This window comes from Danio aesculapii, chromosome 12 (genome assembly GCF_903798145.1).
Source record: "Danio aesculapii chromosome 12, fDanAes4.1, whole genome shotgun sequence".
Classification (NCBI taxonomy): Eukaryota; Metazoa; Chordata; class Actinopteri; order Cypriniformes; family Danionidae; genus Danio; species Danio aesculapii.
In genome coordinates, this window is record NC_079446.1 from 30,835,554 (window position 1) to 30,855,027 (window position 19,474).

General features: G+C 35.9%; 2 protein-coding genes across 2 annotated transcripts in view; both read left to right on the forward strand.

Moving 5' to 3' along the window:
* Positions 1-2,284: 2,284 nt before the first annotated feature.
* On the forward strand, positions 2,285-3,497 carry mxtx2 (mix-type homeobox gene 2). Its single transcript, XM_056468925.1, has 3 exons — positions 2,285-2,327; positions 2,489-2,661; positions 2,767-3,497. The coding sequence occupies exons 1-3, from the start codon at positions 2,300-2,302 to the stop codon at positions 3,457-3,459; spliced, it is 894 nt and encodes a 297-aa protein (XP_056324900.1). The 5' UTR covers positions 2,285-2,299; the 3' UTR covers positions 3,460-3,497.
* Positions 3,498-5,765: 2,268 nt separating this feature from the next.
* Positions 5,766-19,474, forward strand: part of bms1 (BMS1 ribosome biogenesis factor) — a 34,813-nt gene continuing 21,104 nt past the window's right edge. Inside the window, exons 1-13 of the mRNA XM_056469508.1 lie at positions 5,766-5,892; positions 6,401-6,586; positions 6,759-6,949; positions 8,408-8,487; positions 10,023-10,211; positions 10,289-10,431; positions 11,712-11,833; positions 12,367-12,560; positions 12,792-12,931; positions 14,375-14,895; positions 17,362-17,463; positions 17,733-17,887; positions 17,987-18,068. Of these exons, the coding sequence (XP_056325483.1) occupies positions 6,408-6,586; positions 6,759-6,949; positions 8,408-8,487; positions 10,023-10,211; positions 10,289-10,431; positions 11,712-11,833; positions 12,367-12,560; positions 12,792-12,931; positions 14,375-14,895; positions 17,362-17,463; positions 17,733-17,887; positions 17,987-18,068 (2,098 nt within the window). The 5' untranslated portion in view covers positions 5,766-5,892; positions 6,401-6,407. The remainder of the gene's footprint in view (positions 5,893-6,400; positions 6,587-6,758; positions 6,950-8,407; positions 8,488-10,022; positions 10,212-10,288; positions 10,432-11,711; positions 11,834-12,366; positions 12,561-12,791; positions 12,932-14,374; positions 14,896-17,361; positions 17,464-17,732; positions 17,888-17,986; positions 18,069-19,474) is intronic.

A 19,474-nucleotide genomic window follows, 5' to 3' on the forward strand; every position in this document is an offset into this window, starting at 1 on the left:
TATTGAATTTGATGCATTTCCAATCTTAAAAAAAGTATAAAAGGGAACATTTAGCTTTGTCCTAAATACTCATGAAGCGTATGTAACAAAAATTTGCAAGCCACAAAGTTAGCTATGTTAGATTATTCAATGTTTTTATAAGATCATTAAAAAAAATGTATGCCTTAGTAGCTTAGGAATTAATCACATCACTATTATTGTCAGAAAAAAAATCATATAGGCACCTGTGACAGAGGTCTATTCATATTAATAAAGGGATATCCACAGTTGTTAAATGGTATAAAATAGTTCTACATGAGCTATTGTGTAGACTGATTGGGGCATATCAATCAAAGAGGTGTAAACACATTCATCAAACCTGTTGACACCTATGACAGAAGTCAAAATCCTTTCTGATTATCACAAAATGCTGACATTTGGAGGCAGATTAATCTTCCTCTTTATTGCATATGTAAAACTATATTGATTAATTTGTTCTAAATTATAGAGTATATGTTTTTTTCATAATTGAGAGAATGTTCTAACACAACCACACTACTTATTACATTTTAAGGTCACTTTATTTAATACTAACTGCTTGCTTTAAATTAAAGTAATGAGGAAAAACATTGTGCAATGATTAAAAAAATGATTATAAATGTTCCTGTACTGTAAAACCCAACAGTCAACTTGAATCAAATGAAATGAGTGTAGTTAACTCAAAATTGACTGAAAGTAAATTTTACTCATTTGAAAACAGTTTTGAACTCAGTGTTGAAGGTAATGAGTTAATCCAACACAATCTCACGGCAATTCAAAACTTTTTGATTTAGTGGCTAATTCGTATGAATTTGTACAATCTAATTTGTACAGTTTAGTACGATTTGCTCATCCCCCAATGACAGTTGGGTTTAGGGGTGGGGTTAGGTGCCACGCCTCCTTTTAAAATTTGTACAATTTTGTACGACTGAACTCGTATGAATTTGTACGAATTAGCCACTAAACTGACAAAACGTAATATACGTACGTTTTCTCGTGAGATCAGGCTGGTTAATCAAATACCTCATTACTACAATTTAAATGGAGTAAGTTCACAGTACTCGTATAAATTTGTTTTCCTCAGTTGGTTTGAGTTCTCTTCATTTATTGGGTTTTACTGTGCTCAGATTTCTTCGTTTATTCAAATGGATTAAGCTCAGTACTTAATAGGATTAGTTTGTGAACTTAAATTGTTTGTTGCAATCACTTTTCTCAAACAGTTTGAGTTACCTTAACTTATTGGGTTTGACAGTGTCTCAATACTAAATATTGAGAAATGTTTTAGTAAAACTTCTGTTATATTTTCAGTCAAATAAACGTCAGTATTAGCCTTTACATATCTTTGAAAGAGTTAATGCATAATGTAATTAAAAATATTTTATTAAATATGTATTCTATATTACATTAAACTTCAATATGAATTACCAAATGTACATGATGTCTTACTGCATAATGAATTTAAATATATGACCACATAATTCACATAAAATAAACATACATTATTGAGATATTAAATATTAAACAGTATAAGTTGTGAATACTTACATATTTTTATCATTGCTTAAATGTTTCTTATATACTTATGTTTAATATTTTAAATGATCACAAACTATTTCTAGCTAAATTTATGGCCACAGTGATTTATTTACAAATCTATCTTTACTAAATATACATATTAAATTGATATAAATATCATTATTCTGCTCTAGACACACAACAGAGCGAGATGTAAAGTAAATTACTTGTTCATTTTTATTTAAATTCAATAAACACTGTCATTAACTAAATATTAAATCAACCTTAAATCAACCAATCTTAATTGTATTTATTTAAGAAAATGATGCATAAATGAAATATAATGAGCAAATATATATATTTACTCAATATTTATTATTTTTGTATTATGCAGTAGCACATATCATAAGTTAATCTTTCATACTTACAACTTGTTTTGACATGTTTTCAAAAATCTGTTAGCATTAACGCTTACGTCATAAGTTATGTTTCCATCAACAGTCTTACAAATTGCCCTGCCATGTTTTGCAAATTGATCAAGTGTTTGTGAAGAATGAAGTGCAAATTAAGGTGTGGCACAGATAAAGGTGTGACTTGCCCATTAAGGATCACAGAGCTCACTCAAACTTGAAAGTGACCAAGTGTTAGGACAGCCCCTTCTGGACTTAATTGGGCAGGTTTAAATAGTGGCTACCCTCAGTTCTTCATCAGTAGCACAAGGAGGAACCACAAGCTTGACTTACTTATTTTCTGCAAGAGATCTTCAATGAAAGACATGTGGACTGACTGCATTGGTAAGAATTACTTACTAATTTTACTTTATTTTATATATAAATTATTAATTTTATGTATTATATATATATATATATATATATATAATATATATGAAACACATTTTTAAGAAATATTTAATTCTACCATGGAATAATATTGACATATCTGCATACTTTTACAGCTCAAGATGGAAACTCACAGGCCAGTAAGATTGCAGGCCGCAGGAAGAGAACCAGCTTCACAAAAGAACACTTGGAGCTTCTCAAAATGGCTTTCAACGTAGACCCTTATCCTGGCATTAGTGTCAGAGAAAGTCTGTCTCAAGCCACTGGCCTTCCAGAATCACGTATTCAGGTATGTCAAAATCAATATTAATGACAAAAACTATTTTCATAAACTTAAATTAGTGTAAAAATTCCAATATATTCACATCTAACTGAATTCCTCTTCTTCTCCCAGGTCTGGTTCCAGAACAAGAGAGCCAGAACCCTAAAGAACAGAGCCATTCGGAGCTCCCCACAGCTGGAGAACACATCTCCTCTTCCTAGCCCTTTCTTACCTCCTCACATGGCTTCTGTGGGAGTCAGCGCTCAACAGAGAGGCATTCAAGAGTCGCCCTTCAACATCCAGATGTCTCACACATCTCCACAGCACTTTACCTTTCCTCCAAGCGACTACAGCACACCTGCTGTAAAGCCTCGACAAGCCAGACTGATGGGAACCAGCTCTTATTCTCCATCTGATCTGCAAGCAACACCAGACAGCTGGAGCTCTGGAGGAAGCATACAGATCTCTCCTGAGTCATGGAATGAAGCAGCAGAGAATTTGGGGAATTCCTACAAGGATGATAGTCAGTTTTTTCTCTATCCACCACCTCCTTACCCTTATGGAAGCACCAGAGTTGGATGCGTTAGAAGCATGGAGTCGCTTTCAACATCTCCTGCGTCTTCTGATTCTGCATTTTGGGACATGGGATTGGATAACTGCTCTCCATCTGTGCCTTACACCAGCTGTGGCAGCCCATGGGACAGGCTCACAGAAGAGCAGCCAGTGGCCCCTCTTCCAGATCTGTCCTCTCAGTGTCTGGAGGATGTGCTTGGGGAAATGGAGCCAGCCTGGTGGAGCTTCAATGGCCAGATGGATCTTCAGTAATCTTGCAAACATCCATAACCTACAGATACAAACAGTGTTTTAATATTGAGGGGGTGTATTCTTACTTTTGAATTGTATTATATGGGATGCATGGTATTGTGCAAGTGCAGGTTACAGAGCAATATCAGATATCCACATTGGACTTTTATTTAATGGACTTTATTTATTTATATTTATATCAACATGTAGATCGTAACGAGTAGCCTATGGTTGCACCAGCTTATTTATTCTTAATGCTCTTTTTAAAGGTATTTTAGTGCAGTTGGGATATTTATTACTACATTTCATGCAGTTCACACAACCTATACTGTCACTTTGTAAATTAATGTATATTTATTTGAAATAAAATGCTAAAATGTATGAATTTATGTCCTCTGGATTGCTTGCCTTTTTTACTTTTCTAGTTTCATATATTTCATTATCAAAGAGAAATAAGATGAATCGTTCTTTGACAATCAATATCAACTGCAGAGTTGGTTACCTTGAGTGAATGCACTAGCATGCCTGGACATATTAAATCCCTGACATAGCCTACAGGGTGACTTCTTACCAACTTCAATAATTTATGATCTCGCAAAGAACGATTTACTTTCCACAAAACCAATTGCTCAAAATTTTCTTTAGAGTGTATTTTTAAATGGTTAGTCCTATTTCAAGAGGTCAACTTAGCACATTAAAACAACATGAATATTGACCAGAGTGCTTAACAAACATGGCAACAGTAAAAAACAAGAGATACAGTACAATATATACAGTAAAATGTAAAAACTAAATATAATGAAAAAAAAAAAGTTTAGTCAATGAGTCCTAAAAAAACCTAAATTATCAATAGGCCAGAGAGAGGAGGTAGGCTTTGACAGAAACACTTAATGAAAATTAATATGGAATTACCATTGTTTGAATGTTCAGACCAGGCTCCAACTTGGCCTAAACATCAACAACTATGTTTGGCATGGTGCTGGGCTGGCCAAGAGAGTGATTCTGATGGAGTGGAAATCCACAACATGGTGAATCCCTAAAATTGTTTCTGCCCTCAAGCTGGAAAGATTAAGTTTCTCTAGATTTGGCAAACAGAAGATGTATGACAAAATATGGGACCCCAGATGTTAAAAATGTCTCTTTATTTTTTTTTCTCTCCTTCCTTTTTACATGTCATTTTATTTTGTTTTTTATTCCACTAGTCTGGCTGAATTTTTTTTATTGTTTTTTTCTGGTGCTGTATAATTGCTGTATTGTTTGCTAGTATTTTGGTGCTTAAGAGTTCAGATATATGGGCTGGGGCAAGTCCATGTAGAGCTATAAATACATACGTTAAAACTTTATAATCAATTCTCTGTTTCACAGGGAGCCAGTTAAGAGAGCCATGGAATGGAGAAATAGGTTCTCTCTTTTTTGTCCCCCCAAAAAATTAGCTGCTGCATTTTGGACTATTTGTAAGTGTGAGAGTGATGACTGACTGATGCCAGTGTACAGTGCCTTACAATAATCAAGCCTAGAAGAGATAAAAGCGTGAATAACAGGTTCCAAGACTTTAAAAGAAAGAAAGGGCTTTAACTTGCGTAGTTGCTTTGGTTGGAAGAAGGCCCTAACCACAGAGTTTATGCTTGTCAAGTTTCAGATCTGAGTCAATAAAAAAATTCCTCAAAAAGATTTTTAACAAAAGGGTGATTTTTTTTAATGTAGAGGCCCCAAGAGCGCTGTATTTTTCGAGCTGAAGTCTCGAGCCGAACATAATCGCCTGTTTTATTTTCATTTAGTAATGAATATGGTTACCACACAGTTCTTTGGGGACCATACATAATTCCTCTGTGCATCATTGTGAATTTCTTTTCAGTAACTTTTGGATTGAGTATATAGGCCTATACACAGAAATTCATGAGTTAAAAATACTAGCCTTAAAGCAAAATAGTTCCATTTTCCCTGATTATTAATGATCCTTCGTTGTATTATGTTTAACAAAGTGAAACTTTGGGTCTTTAACTTAACTTTAACATACTATAAGTCACATTTTAAATGTACATATTTGGTGTTACACGTCTCCCTTTATTGATGATACTCAACAGAAGAGAGTCCCCGTTTTCTCTCAAAGAACGCATGCACAAAAAACTAACTTATTATCGCTTTTATGTTGCCTAACAACTTGCTCTATCGTACAGTTTTACCGTAACCATAAAATCAGCATCAACTGTGTTTAAAAGAGAAAATATTCTCTAAAGGCGGAACGTGTAACACGGATCTTCATATGAAGATCCTGGTGTTTCACACGATAGCCTGTGCCGAACGCAACCACTTCCACTGCTAACCGGAAGTGCAGCACACGTGTAAACAGTGGAGAGAGTCACGTTGTGTGCCTGTTATATCAAAACATTAATAAACACCTACAATTCTGAGATTACACATGCATCGGATTTAAATAAACTGTAACCGCGAAAGGTGAGACTGCATATTCTTTCCTAAAAGCGCACAGCAGTTACATCAAAGTTGATTAAAAGGCAAACGTATATGTGTTGATGTCATTCTCATGTTAAATTCTTTATATTCATTTTACATAGTTAACGTTAGTAATTCTAGGTTTCTTTGTTCATCCATGTTTCTTTGTAATTGCTTAACAGTTTGACGGTAGAAAGATTAAATAATGTGCAGTTTATTCTGTTTTAGACTATAACTGTAGATTATAATTTTCAACAACTGTGTTACTGGTGAATGCTTAGAAAGTAATGTCATACTAATGTTGAATGTTCAATATGTTTTAACATGTTTTGATGTCAGACATTGCAGGTTAATGTGCAGTATAAAACATGTATCAACCTTGCTTCTCTAGTTTTCATTTTCCATTCAAATTAATGACAATTGAGCCCAGTTATTTACTAAATATGAAACATCTGCATCTGTGAAGTCAAAGCTCTTTGCTGACAGTAATCTGTCTCATTCTCCACACAAGAGCAAAGATGGAGAAGATGGAAAGGAAAGAGCAGAAGCGGCACCAGCACAAGCACAGCGGTCCCAAAGCCCAGAAGAAGAGCAGAAAGAAGGAACAGAGCACTGAACCAGAGCAGGATGAGCGCAAGAGGAACCCCCGGGCGTTTAGTGTGCAGTCAGCTGTGCGCATGGCAAAAACCTTCCATCGGTCAGTGTTCAGGCATTGTTAAACTTCCACTGTTTTTTTCTTTATCCAGTTTATCAGCAGATTCATATGACAACAAATTCATGATCAATCTTCCATAGCTTTTACTTTTTTCACTAAAGGAGAATTTGATTAAATTTCATTAGTTTTAATGTCTCTTAATGTTGTTTTGTAGGGCGCAGGATATTAAAACGAAGAAACATCACATTCCCCTTGTTGACCGGACGCCTCTGGAGCCTCCGCCTGTTGTTATAGTGGTGATGGGACCTCCAAAAGTGGGCAAAAGCACTCTAATTCGATGTTTGATCAAAAACTTCACACGCCAGAAGCTTTCTGACATCTGTGGTCCTGTGACTATTGTATCTGGTCAGTTTTGTAATACATTATGCAAGGCTTATGACTGATCGTACTCATTTAAACATGCTAGTAAAGGCTCGTTTCCACTGACTGGTACGGTACGGTTCGGTTTGGTACGGGTCACCTTTATCAAGCTTGCGTTTCCACTAACAAGGGTACCCTTTTGGTGGGCGTGGTGTACGACAGAAAGTTTCAGTCGACGTCATTCTCGCTGGAGGAAATGTCTACAATAAAGCTGTACAGGTCACTTACATATCATATGAAAAGCACTTCTCATAAAAACAGATGCTTTATTCACATAAATACTTGTGTAGAAATTTTTATTACTAACTTCAATGAACATGAGTTGATTATAACTGCAGATCAATGACAGTGCGAAACAGCCTACTGTAATGTTTGTAATTATATTAAATAACTAAATAAATGAACATATATAAACACAAACAGCCCCTACAGTATTCGATATGTTATCAATTACAGAAGAACTACACACAACAGACTTTTCGTCCGTATTTAGGTTCAAAAACAGCACAATATATAGCCTACAGTCAGCGAAAACCTCTCATTTGTGTCTATAATCTTCAGCAGCACATGTAGCCTCTGTTAGAGAACAATTCCATCATTCTGAGTTCATATTAGTCCAAAAGGTGATAATAACAATAATAATTAAATAAGGCAGTGTGTTCACGTCTGCTCAAAAATAATGTGCTCCTTTTTTAGCGGCTCCTCTCTTGTTTTTTCCGCGCTTCACTCTCGCGTTGGTCAGTGTCTGACAGGATCGGGTTTCAAAAGCACGTCAATAATAATGCGCAGGTTATTATCATCAGCTCAAGAAGTTTGTTATTTCAGATATAATGTTAGACGCGGGCGAGCGCTAGCAAGAAAGCGAAACCGCTCGCGCCTCAGACTGTCTCGTAAAAAAACTTCGCGGCACAGGGTAAATCTGCTCTACTCCATGGCTTTGTGGCTGTTTATCAAGACGACAAAGTTATTTTGAGCCCGGGTCGACCATGGCTCGTTATTATATGTATAAATAATTCCGCTGTAATCTCTCGCTGTGCGTGTATTTCAAACATGGCGGGTTTTTTGTTTTCATTCTGGCTTGTTGCGTAAGCGAATGACGTATCTCTGTAAACCAATAGCGTTCAGCTGCGTGTGTGGCTCCGCCTTTTGGTACCCTTTCTCGTGTTTGGTACCCTTTCGAAAGGGTGCCGAAAAAGTGGTACGGTACGGTTCGGTTCGGTACGGTACGCTTTTTGACAGTGGAAACGGCTATAAAAGCGTACCAAACCGAACCATACCGTACCACTCAGTGGAAACGGGCCATAACATACTGTTGTAAGTTGTTGTCTCTTTTGTTGTAAGATTATAAGTGATGGTTATTTTGGTCTCAAAGCATTCTAACTGCTTTTTTTAATAAGAAAGATGTAAAATGACTTCTTTTTTGTCCTTTGCAAATGTTTGTAGGAAAGAAACGCCGCTTGACATTCATTGAATGCAACAATGACATCAACAGCATGATAGATTTGGCAAAGGTTGCTGATTTGGTGAGTGCAGACCTCTGTTATCCATCTGTAAAACTGATTTGGGTTAAATTAAAGTTGAGTCTATAGACAATGCCATCATCCATCAGTGATGGCTGATAGACATCGTGATACTGAGCCGGCATTGCGATCCTTCCGTCACAGCAGCAACCCGCTTGCGAAAAATACACACTTGGGCTCCGTTTACTCTTATATGTCTTAGTTTTAAAATGGCATATCAGAACGAATTGATCCACGTCCACACTGGTGTTTCATCTAGCATTTATGAAAAGATCTACATCTATACTATACTGCTGAAACGCACATCACGTGACCCCACACAGGCATGCGCTGCAGCAAATGCCCACGTCTGAGCTCCAGGCACAAACTTTGAGCTTTGAGCACAAAACTCCAGAGAGCAGTGCATGTCGGACAGATTATCAAGGATATACTGCTAGATTGCATCTCACTATGGCTGTTAAACATGATATTTAATTAATTTTGTCTCTATCTAACGACTCTTCGGCCTTTTGAATCTATCAGGTAACTTGTCACAGCATCAGTACACTGCTTTAATCTTTCAATTTCACGCTTGTACTTGTTAATTTTAGAGAAAAACTCAGATACTGTTAGTTGGTTGCTGTTGGTTGTGCACCTTTTTTGACAACCAAGTTTGTCGACGCCATTATAATGAGACAGATCACTCTGCCTATTCATGCCAGTGTCCCACGGAAAAGTGATTGACAGGTGGTAATTTGTGTGTAACTTCTCTTTATTTATTTATGATTTGGTTATGGCTAAAATAAAGACCATGCGGGTCAAGTAGTTAAAATTGTTGGCTACAAATAATTAATTTATGAATTAATTAATTAGTCATGAATAATTAATTCACCGCCGCCTTCGACGACAATGTCATCATTCATGGCGATGTTTCACGACATCATACAATGCCAAATTGGTTGATATCGCCCAATCCTAGATTAAATTAATGCTTTAATTTATAAGTGTATTAAAACATTTTATGTAAAAAAACATGCATCATTTTTTATACAAATGTTTGGTGTTTCTTTTTATACTGCTGTTATAAATTTTAGAGTTTTTTTTGCTGTCATAAATATTTTATACTTGCAAAGGTTTGTGGTTATTGTGAAATATTATTGCTATAAATAATATTACTGTATTTACTGTAAATAAAAGTTTGTTTTCTATTGTAGCAGGCATTTAATTTCCACAAATTAAAATAAAAGAATAAATTGATGTTCAAGAAACATTTCTTAACATTATTAATATTTAAAAAGTGCAGATAAATAGTTTTCCAAATTGTGCCACATTGATGAATAGAAGGTTTGAATGAAGAGCATTATTTTGAACAGAAGTCTTTTTAAACATTGTAGATTTCTTTATTGTCTCCTTTTAAATCTGTGTTTCCTTGCTTAACAAAAGTAGAGTCTGTGTTGAATTATAGAGAAATGATGAACAGAATTGGGAAAAAAGCATTATTTGACCAATAGACTGTCTTATGTTTTCTTGTAAGACTGTTCTGTTATTTGACTTATTAGGTTCTGATGTTGATTGATGCAAGTTTTGGCTTTGAAATGGAGACCTTTGAGTTCCTGAACATTTGCCAAGTTCATGGCTTCCCTCGGATCATGGGGGTCCTCACACATTTGGACTCCTTCAAGAACAACAAGACACTCAGAAAAACAAAGAAACGCCTCAAAGACCGGTTCTGGACTGAAGTCTTCCAGGTATGTCAGCAAGCTTTTATTTACCAGACTTATCATTAAAAAGACCTGTAAAGTGTCTGAACAGTGAATTCTTGCAGGGCGCCAAACTCTTTTACCTGTCCGGAATGGTGTATGGAGAGTACCAGATACAGGAAGTGAAGAATCTTGGCCGGTTCATCTCAGTCATGAAGTTCAGGCCTCTTGTCTGGCAGACGTCTCACCCTTATGTTCTGGCTGACCGGTGAGTGAACTGAAAAACAAGTGTTTACATTGGAGGAACATTTACATTGTGCCCATTTAACTATTGGATAAAGTACCAGTTTATGCTGTGTTTGCACCACAGTAACTGAGAGTAGTTTTAATTATAGGATTGTGTTATAGTTTAACTTAATTAGCGCCTACTTCAGAGTAGGGTTTAACTCGGAAGCATTGTAGGAACTACTGGTGAATTAGGTGATTGATGCTGCTTGGTGACATCATGCCACAACACTGGCACAGTATTTTAAAGTGTAACAAGACATTCATTCATTTTCTTTTCTGCTAAGTCCCTTTATTCATCAGGGGTCGCCACCGCGGAATGAACCGCCAACTTATACAGCATATGTTTTATGCAGCGGAAGCCCTTCCAGCGGCAACCCATCACTGTGAAACACCTATACACTTCCATTCACACACATACACTACGGACAATTTAGCTTACCCAATTCCCCTGTACTACATGTCTTTGGACTTGTGGAGGAAACCCACACAAACTCGGGGAGAACATGCAAACTCTACACAGAAATGCCAACTGACCCAGCTGAGGCTCAAACCAGCGACCTTCTTGTGTTAGAAGACATAAAGAAAGCTAATGTTAATGACATTTGCCTGTTGGCTTTGTCTGTGACATTGTGTTTTTTTATTTGTTGGTTCAGCTAGTTGGTTTGGTGTGTTCCACACTTCTCCTCTTGTTGAGATAATGTTGGATCGAGTTGACACATCCTCTCAGACACAGAATGCGGTCTTTCAATTTAGCTTGCTGCCGTCCGCTCTGTGTATTTACATGCAGCTTTTTTTGTCCAGATGGGACCAGATGTGAGTCAGTGCAAGGTGACAACACAGTTGGTTTTCATCATCACTAGATGTTTGGCATTGGCTTGGTGTGTCCTGCTCTTTAGAGAAATTAAGCACCACAGGTGGTCACAAACTTTACACCTATTGTCAATCTCTTTTATCACAAATCCCACAACAAATAGGTCTGATCACTGACTCCTCAATTCTTTGATAGCTGCAAGTGTGGAAAAGTAACATTTTTAGTGCTTACATCATTTAGTCAATTCATAGTTTCTATTGATGGTGTAAATACAACCAGCAAAGTGGGCCGATTTATGAAAAAAAAAAATTTTTTTGGGCACCGACCCGTTGATTAATTTCTATAACAAGTTAGAATAACAATGCTCTTTATTTTGTCTGTATTAAAAAGCATATAGTGGTGCCTTTTGTAACTGGCAGTGGTTTGTAATGTGTTTATGTTCCATACAGTATGGAGGATCTTACTGATCCTGAGGCTATTCGATTAAATCCCAAATGTGACAGAACTGTCTCTCTGTACGGATACCTGCGAGGGACATTTATGAAGAACAAATCTCAGGTCCACATTCCTGGTGAGTTATCTTTAAAACGTGACCAATTCCTTGCAGATATTGTTATTATTTAAAAACTCAACAGATTTTGTTTCAGGAAACTGATTTTACATTTTGTACATGGCAAACCAGTATCTCATTTAGTACAAAGCCGAATGCTCTCAGTTTGTAGCCAATACTTTACTGCTTTGTTGTAAGAGAACCTAGATATAATTAAAAACTTTTACACATTCCATAATTTAGTCAGTTTTTTTTAATAGATGAGGACAAATCACATAAATGCTCCATGTTAGTATATCATCAATTTGACTTGCTTCTACCAAATGACAGATGAAATTTGATTGGACGCGATAATAAAGTTATACTTTTATTCATCAAGGATGCATTAAAAGTGGCAGAAAAAAAACTTTTGCAGTGTTAAAATGAATTTCTGTTTATTCAACTTTCTGTTCATCAAAGAGTCCTGAAAAGCAACGTTATCCCGGTTCCCACAAAATATATAAAGAACTCAATCATTTCAACAGGTGATAAATGTTCTATAACTCTGTCTGCAGGTGTAGGAGACTTCACTGTTTCAGATGTTGGCTTCCTGCCGGACCCCTGTCCTTTACCAGAGGTGATCAAGAAGAGAGCACTGAATGTAAAGGAGCGGTTATTATATGCCCCCATGGCTGGCGTAGGGGGATTGGTCTATGATAAGGATGCTGTCTACATCGATATGCCCTCCGGACATGCCAAGAAGCAGCAGGTCAGATTTCAGTCTCAGCACGTCCCCCGTGACAACATTACCTACAGCTGATTTAATACCAGTCGCAATAATGTCTGCAGTTTACAGGGCAGTCACAGCTTATTACACCAAGTAATAACACTTTTTACACTCAATTTTGTTCCATCAGCGAATATGACCTTGGGGTTTAAAGACGATTTGCGATCTGATGGATATTAAGTGTTTTAATGGTGTGAGAAATGTCTGTCCCAGGAGGAGGTGCGGCCCACCACTGAACTTGTTCAGTCTCTTATTGGAACGCAAGCAACTTTGGATGCAAAAATGGCTGCCAGCAAAGTGTCGCTGTTTACTGGAACTGCTGCATTGACACCAGAGGAGGTGGAGGAAAACGGGTATGATTTGTTAATTACTGTAATCCAAAGCAGAGTTGTAATGTATCAGATGTGACAGCAAAGAACAATAATAAAAACTGGTTTGCCCGTTTTTTCTTTTAAAAGCTGATTACCCCTCAATTATGTGGTGGTCTTACTTTAGAAATCATTCTCAAAAGTCATTTTTACACACACACAAAAAAAAAGACCAGCTTTGAAAACCATCATACTAAATTTTTTTGCATTCAGAAGTACTATTAACATACTTTTATTCATCAAGGTAAGGCCATTAAATTGGACATTTATCTGTTTTTGTTTTAAATACTGTTCTTTTGAACTTTTAAGTTAATTGAAGAATCTTAAAATATATATTTTTTATTTTCCACAAATATCTCAAGCATTTTAAACATTAATACGTAAAATTTTGAAAGATTGCAAGCCAGTGTTTATTCATTTTAATAGAGCAGCACATCAACATATTACAATGAGTTCATCACGTGACACTAATGCTGAGTTCAGACTGCATGATTTTAGCCATGATTTTGACTCGCCAACAGGTTTTGAGAAATCATCAACAAATGCCTGAAATCACAGGCAAATCGGTGCTCGTTCACGTGAGTAACAATCACACTGTGTGAACTATCAAAGACATGATCTGAGAGAATCGCAAATGAGTCGCTGATACCTTTGAGATATTTGGCATGCTAAATATCTGGAGCTGTTGGCGATTCAAAATCACGTCATTTCGTTTCTGGTTGAAAATAACATCGGCGATCACTTACAGCCAATGAGCGAGCAGCATCCACAAGTATAGGTATCTGCAGGCCAGCAGGAGGTTGGGAAAAAGTTAAAAGCACTTATTTTTGGTCTATTTGGACCCAAGAAATGAAGGAAACACTAGTGTAAATTTGGCAGGAGCACAACTGAGTAAAAAAAAAGGTTAAGGAGAAATTGCTCGTTTCAAAAGCCAGGTGAGCAAAGTAAGTACATTTTCTACCCTACTAAAGGCTTCTTTCTCATTTTGTAGTTAATAACAAAAGATATACTATGACCTCACGTTGTTTCTATGTCACTTCTCTCGTGTGTTTGGTTGTGAGACGTGGTTTGCGGACTGAGACAAAGTTGCTGGCGATTCTTTCTATTTTAAAGTCATGCAGTATGAACCCCCCTGTCACCGTTCTATCCTACAGTGTAAACACAATACCGACAGAACGCTACCCCATATAGTCATGCAGTGTGAAAACATCTGTGACTACTTTGAAAATCGTTCAGTCTGAACTTGGCATAAGACTGCAGTAATGATGCTGAAACTTCAGATTTTAGTCAATGAGTATGATTTGATAATTCTTGTCCTCTAAACAGCAGTCATTTAGAATTTAGAATTGAAAGCAGAGAACTATAATGGAAAAAGCTTTTGTCATCATTTTTAAATGCTCACATGAGCTTCTCTAAATGAATCTTCAGGAAGCAGAACCCTACGGAAAGCCGTGAATGGGATGAAAAAGCACAGAGAGAGAGGAGAAGAGCTGTCTTTGCTGATGAAGAGGAGGATGATGGTGGTGATGATGATGATGATGATGATGATGAAGAGGAGGAGGAGGATGGTGATGATGATGAAGATGAGGAAAATGAAGATGGAGAGACAACACTGGGAAAGCCAGATAAGACTGCAATGGGTCCTCCTGTGAAGAAACAGAAAGTGGAGGATCCTGCGGAGATGCCTGCTTTTGCTGATAGTGAAGATGAACTGGAAAAGAGTGAAGGAGAGGAAAGTGAAGAGGATGAAAGTGAAGAAGAGGATGAGGAGGAGATGGAAGAAGGGAAGCCTGCTAAGAAAAGCTCAGGTCCAGACTCTGGACTCTGCTCGGAAGATGATGATGATGAAGAAGATGATTCTGATATGCAGGAAGATGGAGATGAGAGCAAGAATCCAGAGGAAGAAGATATAAACACAGAAGAAGTAGAGATGGGTTTTGAAACAGCAGGTAAGTGGTCATGTATAATTTATAGATGCTCTGCTTTAAGACAAGAATAAATAGCACTTATTTTTTCCTCAAGTACATGTTTGCTTTTTATAGAAACAGAATAATGACCGTACAATAACCATGACAGAGCTATCTAATCCTGAACCTAATCTAAACCTAGTTTTAATATATGTAATTAACTGATAGTATTTTTAGGCAGGTATACTGTAACTACTGTATTGTTTAAAAGTTACTATTATTTGAGAAAAAAATGTAAAGACAGTAATACTGAGAAATATTACTTTAAAGTAACAGTTTTGTGTGTGTATATAATTTTAATTTTAACCATTCCTGTAACTCAAAGCTGAATTTTCAGCATTACTACTCTATTGCCGTATGATACTTCAGAAATCATTCTAATATGTAGATTTGCTGCCCAAGAAACATTTCTAATAGTTTTCAATGTTGCGTTACTTCATATTTTTTTTGTGGAAACCATGATAAAGTAACATTCAAATATACTATTATTAAACCATTTTTATTCATCAAGGAAGGTCAGATTTGATTGATGAAAAGTAAAGTTTAAATAAATACTGTTTCTTTGTACTGTCTGTTCATCAAAGAATCTTGAAAGTAAACGTTTATCATGCTTTTTACAAAAATATGAAGCAGAAACAAATTTCAGCGTTTTTAATAATTGAGCACCAATAGCAGCTATTTATAATAGAGCATTAAAACCAGCAAAATAGTGCATACTAACAAAATAATATTCTTCTTATTAGATTTCATTAATTGTTTAAAGACGACCAAGTTTAATGTATTTAAAATTTAAATAGATAATAGAGATAATAGAGCGCACTGATATTAGAAGTGTCTTTTTAATATATCAGAACCTTTTAATTCCAAGGTGACATCTGCGTTCTGAATGATTTTGAGGTATTGAGCTTCAAAGTTTTGGCATTACATATAGCAAACAGTATGTGTGTAACATTTGTTTTTTAAATAAAAAGTTAAACTTAAACTTAAAATGTAAAAAAACTTTATCTCCAAATAACAGCAATAATATGCAGCTCACTAGCCTAATGTGAGTAATTTATATGAACTGATATAACACAAAATAAAAATGAATAAAGCTCCGAATGCATGTTTATTGAACAAAAACAAATAAATCATCTTGAAAAAGGTCCCTTTTTAACAATGATTATGAGTTTACCTTCACTGTAGTTTACTTTCACTGTTCAGTTGTATAAAATGGTGTAATTTATATTTTTATTATTATTATTATAAAAGTCTTGTATGCTATTATAAATGGAGCTTGTGAAATTTGGTCTTTAAATGGCAGCTTTTTTTCCTTTAGCATTTGTATATCCTATAATTATGATAAGGTTATATAGGTCAATAACCTTCAACTCCAAGCTTTTTTTTGTGGGGGGAAAAATCTATTTAAATCATAAATCGATTTTTTTTGTGAAAAAGTCTAGGATTTTTTTTAAATCCCATATCGTCCTGCCCTAGTTTAAATGTTAGTACATAGTAGGGCTGTGCAATTTGGGGAAAATATCTAATTGTGATTTTATTTATTTTTGACAGATATTGCGGTTTCGATTTGATTTGCGATTTAATTTTGTAGTCAACCTTCAGCTCAGTGACCAGTATTGGAGCTTCTTACTGCTAAAATGCAGTGTGTGTTCGTTAAAAAAAGGAACTGAAAAGATATCAACTTATATGAGCAAACAACTCTGAAATTGTACTTTGCTTGCTACTAGATTAAGTGTCACTGGCAATGCTTTTAGTTGGCTTTTTAGCAAGATGCTCCTCATGTAGCCGCCTGTGGTGCTTTTTTAGGTGCTAGTTATTGTATTTCCTCCTGCTGTGGCAACAATTCTGTGACAGCTCTTACAAATGACCTGCTTTTGTTTGGTGTCTGTGACGATATTCCCATATTACCGACGTGCTGTTTCTCTTTGATATTATATTAATTCATCTATTAATGCTTCTGAAGCGGCAGATGCCATCATCTCACTCTTTCGCGCTTTCCGGTTTGTTTGGTTTTTTTTTATTGTGGATGTTCTTCATAGTTTGGTTGAGCAATTCTGATTGGGCAGAACAAAAGTGTGCTTACTCAATTGGCTAGTAAGACTGTCACACACAGACGGCAGTCACGCATTTACTCTGGGTGGGGGAAGTTAAATAATATATATTTCATATTGCAGCCTCTTGCGATTAGCTAATTACAATGCTTCAAATCGCAATTGCGATTCAATTTAGATTAATCGCACAGCCCTAGTACATAGTTAGCCACATTATTATAAATTATCTCCTAAAACATTCTTTGTGTTTACTTTTAAATTGCCTTCTTAATCTATCTTTTATTTAAAAAATTTCACCCAAGCTCCCTCATGTACCTCTTTTTTTATATTTTAATATAATTGTATTGCTCTGAAACTGAACCATTATTGAATGATCTTGTGAACGTTTATGTTGAAGGAGCATTACGGTGGAAGGAAGGCTTGGCTGAGAAAGCGACTGAGGCATATTTAAGACAACAGCGTGCCGCTCCAAACCTGCGCAAGCTAGTATACGGCACAGGTGAGGACAGAAAATAATCTCCAACATAATAACCTTTCTTTACTCCTCCTCATTCTTCTCCGTCTTGTGTGCAGTTGTATCTTCAATGTCGTTTTTTATTTTAATCTGAAGTTTATATATGTATTTATTGCATGCAGGGAGGTAATGATGATGCTGTGTTTGGAGACTGACATTTAAATTCACTCACTGGAAAATAATAAGGCCCAAAACCAGCATTCATTTACATAAAGCAAAGCACATGAATCTGATTTATGTATTTTTTTGTCCAGTGGCGGAGGAGGAAGAGGAGGATTCTGATGATGATGAAGAGCTGGGCGGTTTATTTAAAGTCAGTCGACCAGAGAAGAGTAGGAAAGTACGAGCTGATATGATGGACTGCTCTCGGTTTCAGCCTGACAGCAGCCATGACTGGGATCAGGAGGAGGTGAGAGACTTCATGAAAACACGTTAGCATATACACGTAAATGCATGTAAATATGCCGTCTGTGTCCTTTGCATTTACTGAAGAATGGTATGTTTTCAGATGCTAGCCTCCATCAGGGACTGTTTTGTGACGGGAAAATGGGAGGAGGATAAAGATGCTGCAACCCTGCTTAAGGAAGATGGTGAGCAAAGTCAAATGTACCTGTTGCTGAATATTCTGCTCTGTTGGGTTCTTGGGGTCTTATAGCACAGATCTAAGTTTAATGCTCATCAAGGGTCAAATGTGAGTACAAATTTGCTTTGGGAATGTGTAGGAAATTCTTAATGTGGCCATGTGGTTGGTCATTATTTAATTCTAAAAATGCCTGTGAATGTATTATAAAGTAGCATAATAGGCTTTAAAATTTGTTAAATAATAATTAATTATCAGGTTTTACCAGGATCAAATAAGGGTGTGAACTTACACTGGTCTCACGGTTTGGTTCGGTTACGATTATCATGCCATCGAGTCGGTTCAATTTGATGTCTCGATGCATCACAGAGCATTGACGATGTTTTTAATAAACATTTGATATTTTACTTAGCAACAATAATTCTTGCATTAAAATGTATAATTTTTTTTACATGTATTTACATTTGTATATGATTTGTAATACAATTTTGTCCTTAAATACAAGCAGTCAGATATACAGTTGAAGTCAGAATTATTAGCCCCCCTTTGAATTTTTTTTTCTTTTCTAAATATTTCCCAAATGATGTTTAAGAGAGCAAGGAAATTTTCACAGTATGTCTGATAATATTTTTTCTTCTGGAGAAAGTCTTATTTGTTTTATTTCGGCTAGAATAAAAGCAGGTTTTAATTTTTTGTGAACCATTTTAAGGTCAAAATTATTAGCCCCTTTAAGCAAATTTCGTTAACAAACCATAGTTATACATTAACTTACATTAACATAGTTCTACATTAACTTTTTTTATTTTATTTTAAATGTCACTTTAAGCTGTATAAAAGTATGTTGATAAATATCTAGTCAAATATTATTTACTGTCCTTATGGCAAAGAGAAAATAAATCAGTTATTAGAAATGAATTATTAAAACTATTATGATTAGAAATGTGTTGAAAAAATATTCTCTCAGTTAAACAGAAATTGGGGAAAAAAAAAATAAACGGGGGCTAATAATTCTGACTTCAACTGTATGTACTGTACCTTTAATTTTACCTGCTCAAAGAAAACATTCTATTTTGAATGTATCAAACAAAACTAAAGAACTTGCACAGAACAACATGAGCATTTATAGCTAATAAACAAATGTAAATATTATCCCGCTTGCTTTTTGAGCGATGTTGAGCGAGTTCTTAAATGCCTATGATTGGTCACACGCTCAACAGAAAAAGCTCCGATTAGCCCTAACGGTCAGCGCAGCTCTGGAGCTGTTCAGCAAACAGTGACCCAGACATTGATGTTAAACGGCTGCGGTGATCAGCTGATCCATTATAGACGGCGACGCGATGAGGAATACTCGCTCATGTTTGGATCTACAAGTAATGTTATTGTTGTAACAGCCGAGAGAGGAGATAAAACATTACC

Bases quoted from the DNA above. Each gene is read 5' to 3' on its own strand.
- mxtx2 (XM_056468925.1), top strand. From the start codon at position 2,300: ATGAAAGACATGTGGACTGACTGCATTG. The intron at 2,328-2,488 runs GTAAGAATTACT...ATACTTTTACAG, and splicing joins CATGTGGACTGACTGCATTG to CTCAAGATGGAAACTCACAG. The intron at 2,662-2,766 runs GTATGTCAAAAT...TTCTTCTCCCAG, and splicing joins TTCCAGAATCACGTATTCAG to GTCTGGTTCCAGAACAAGAG.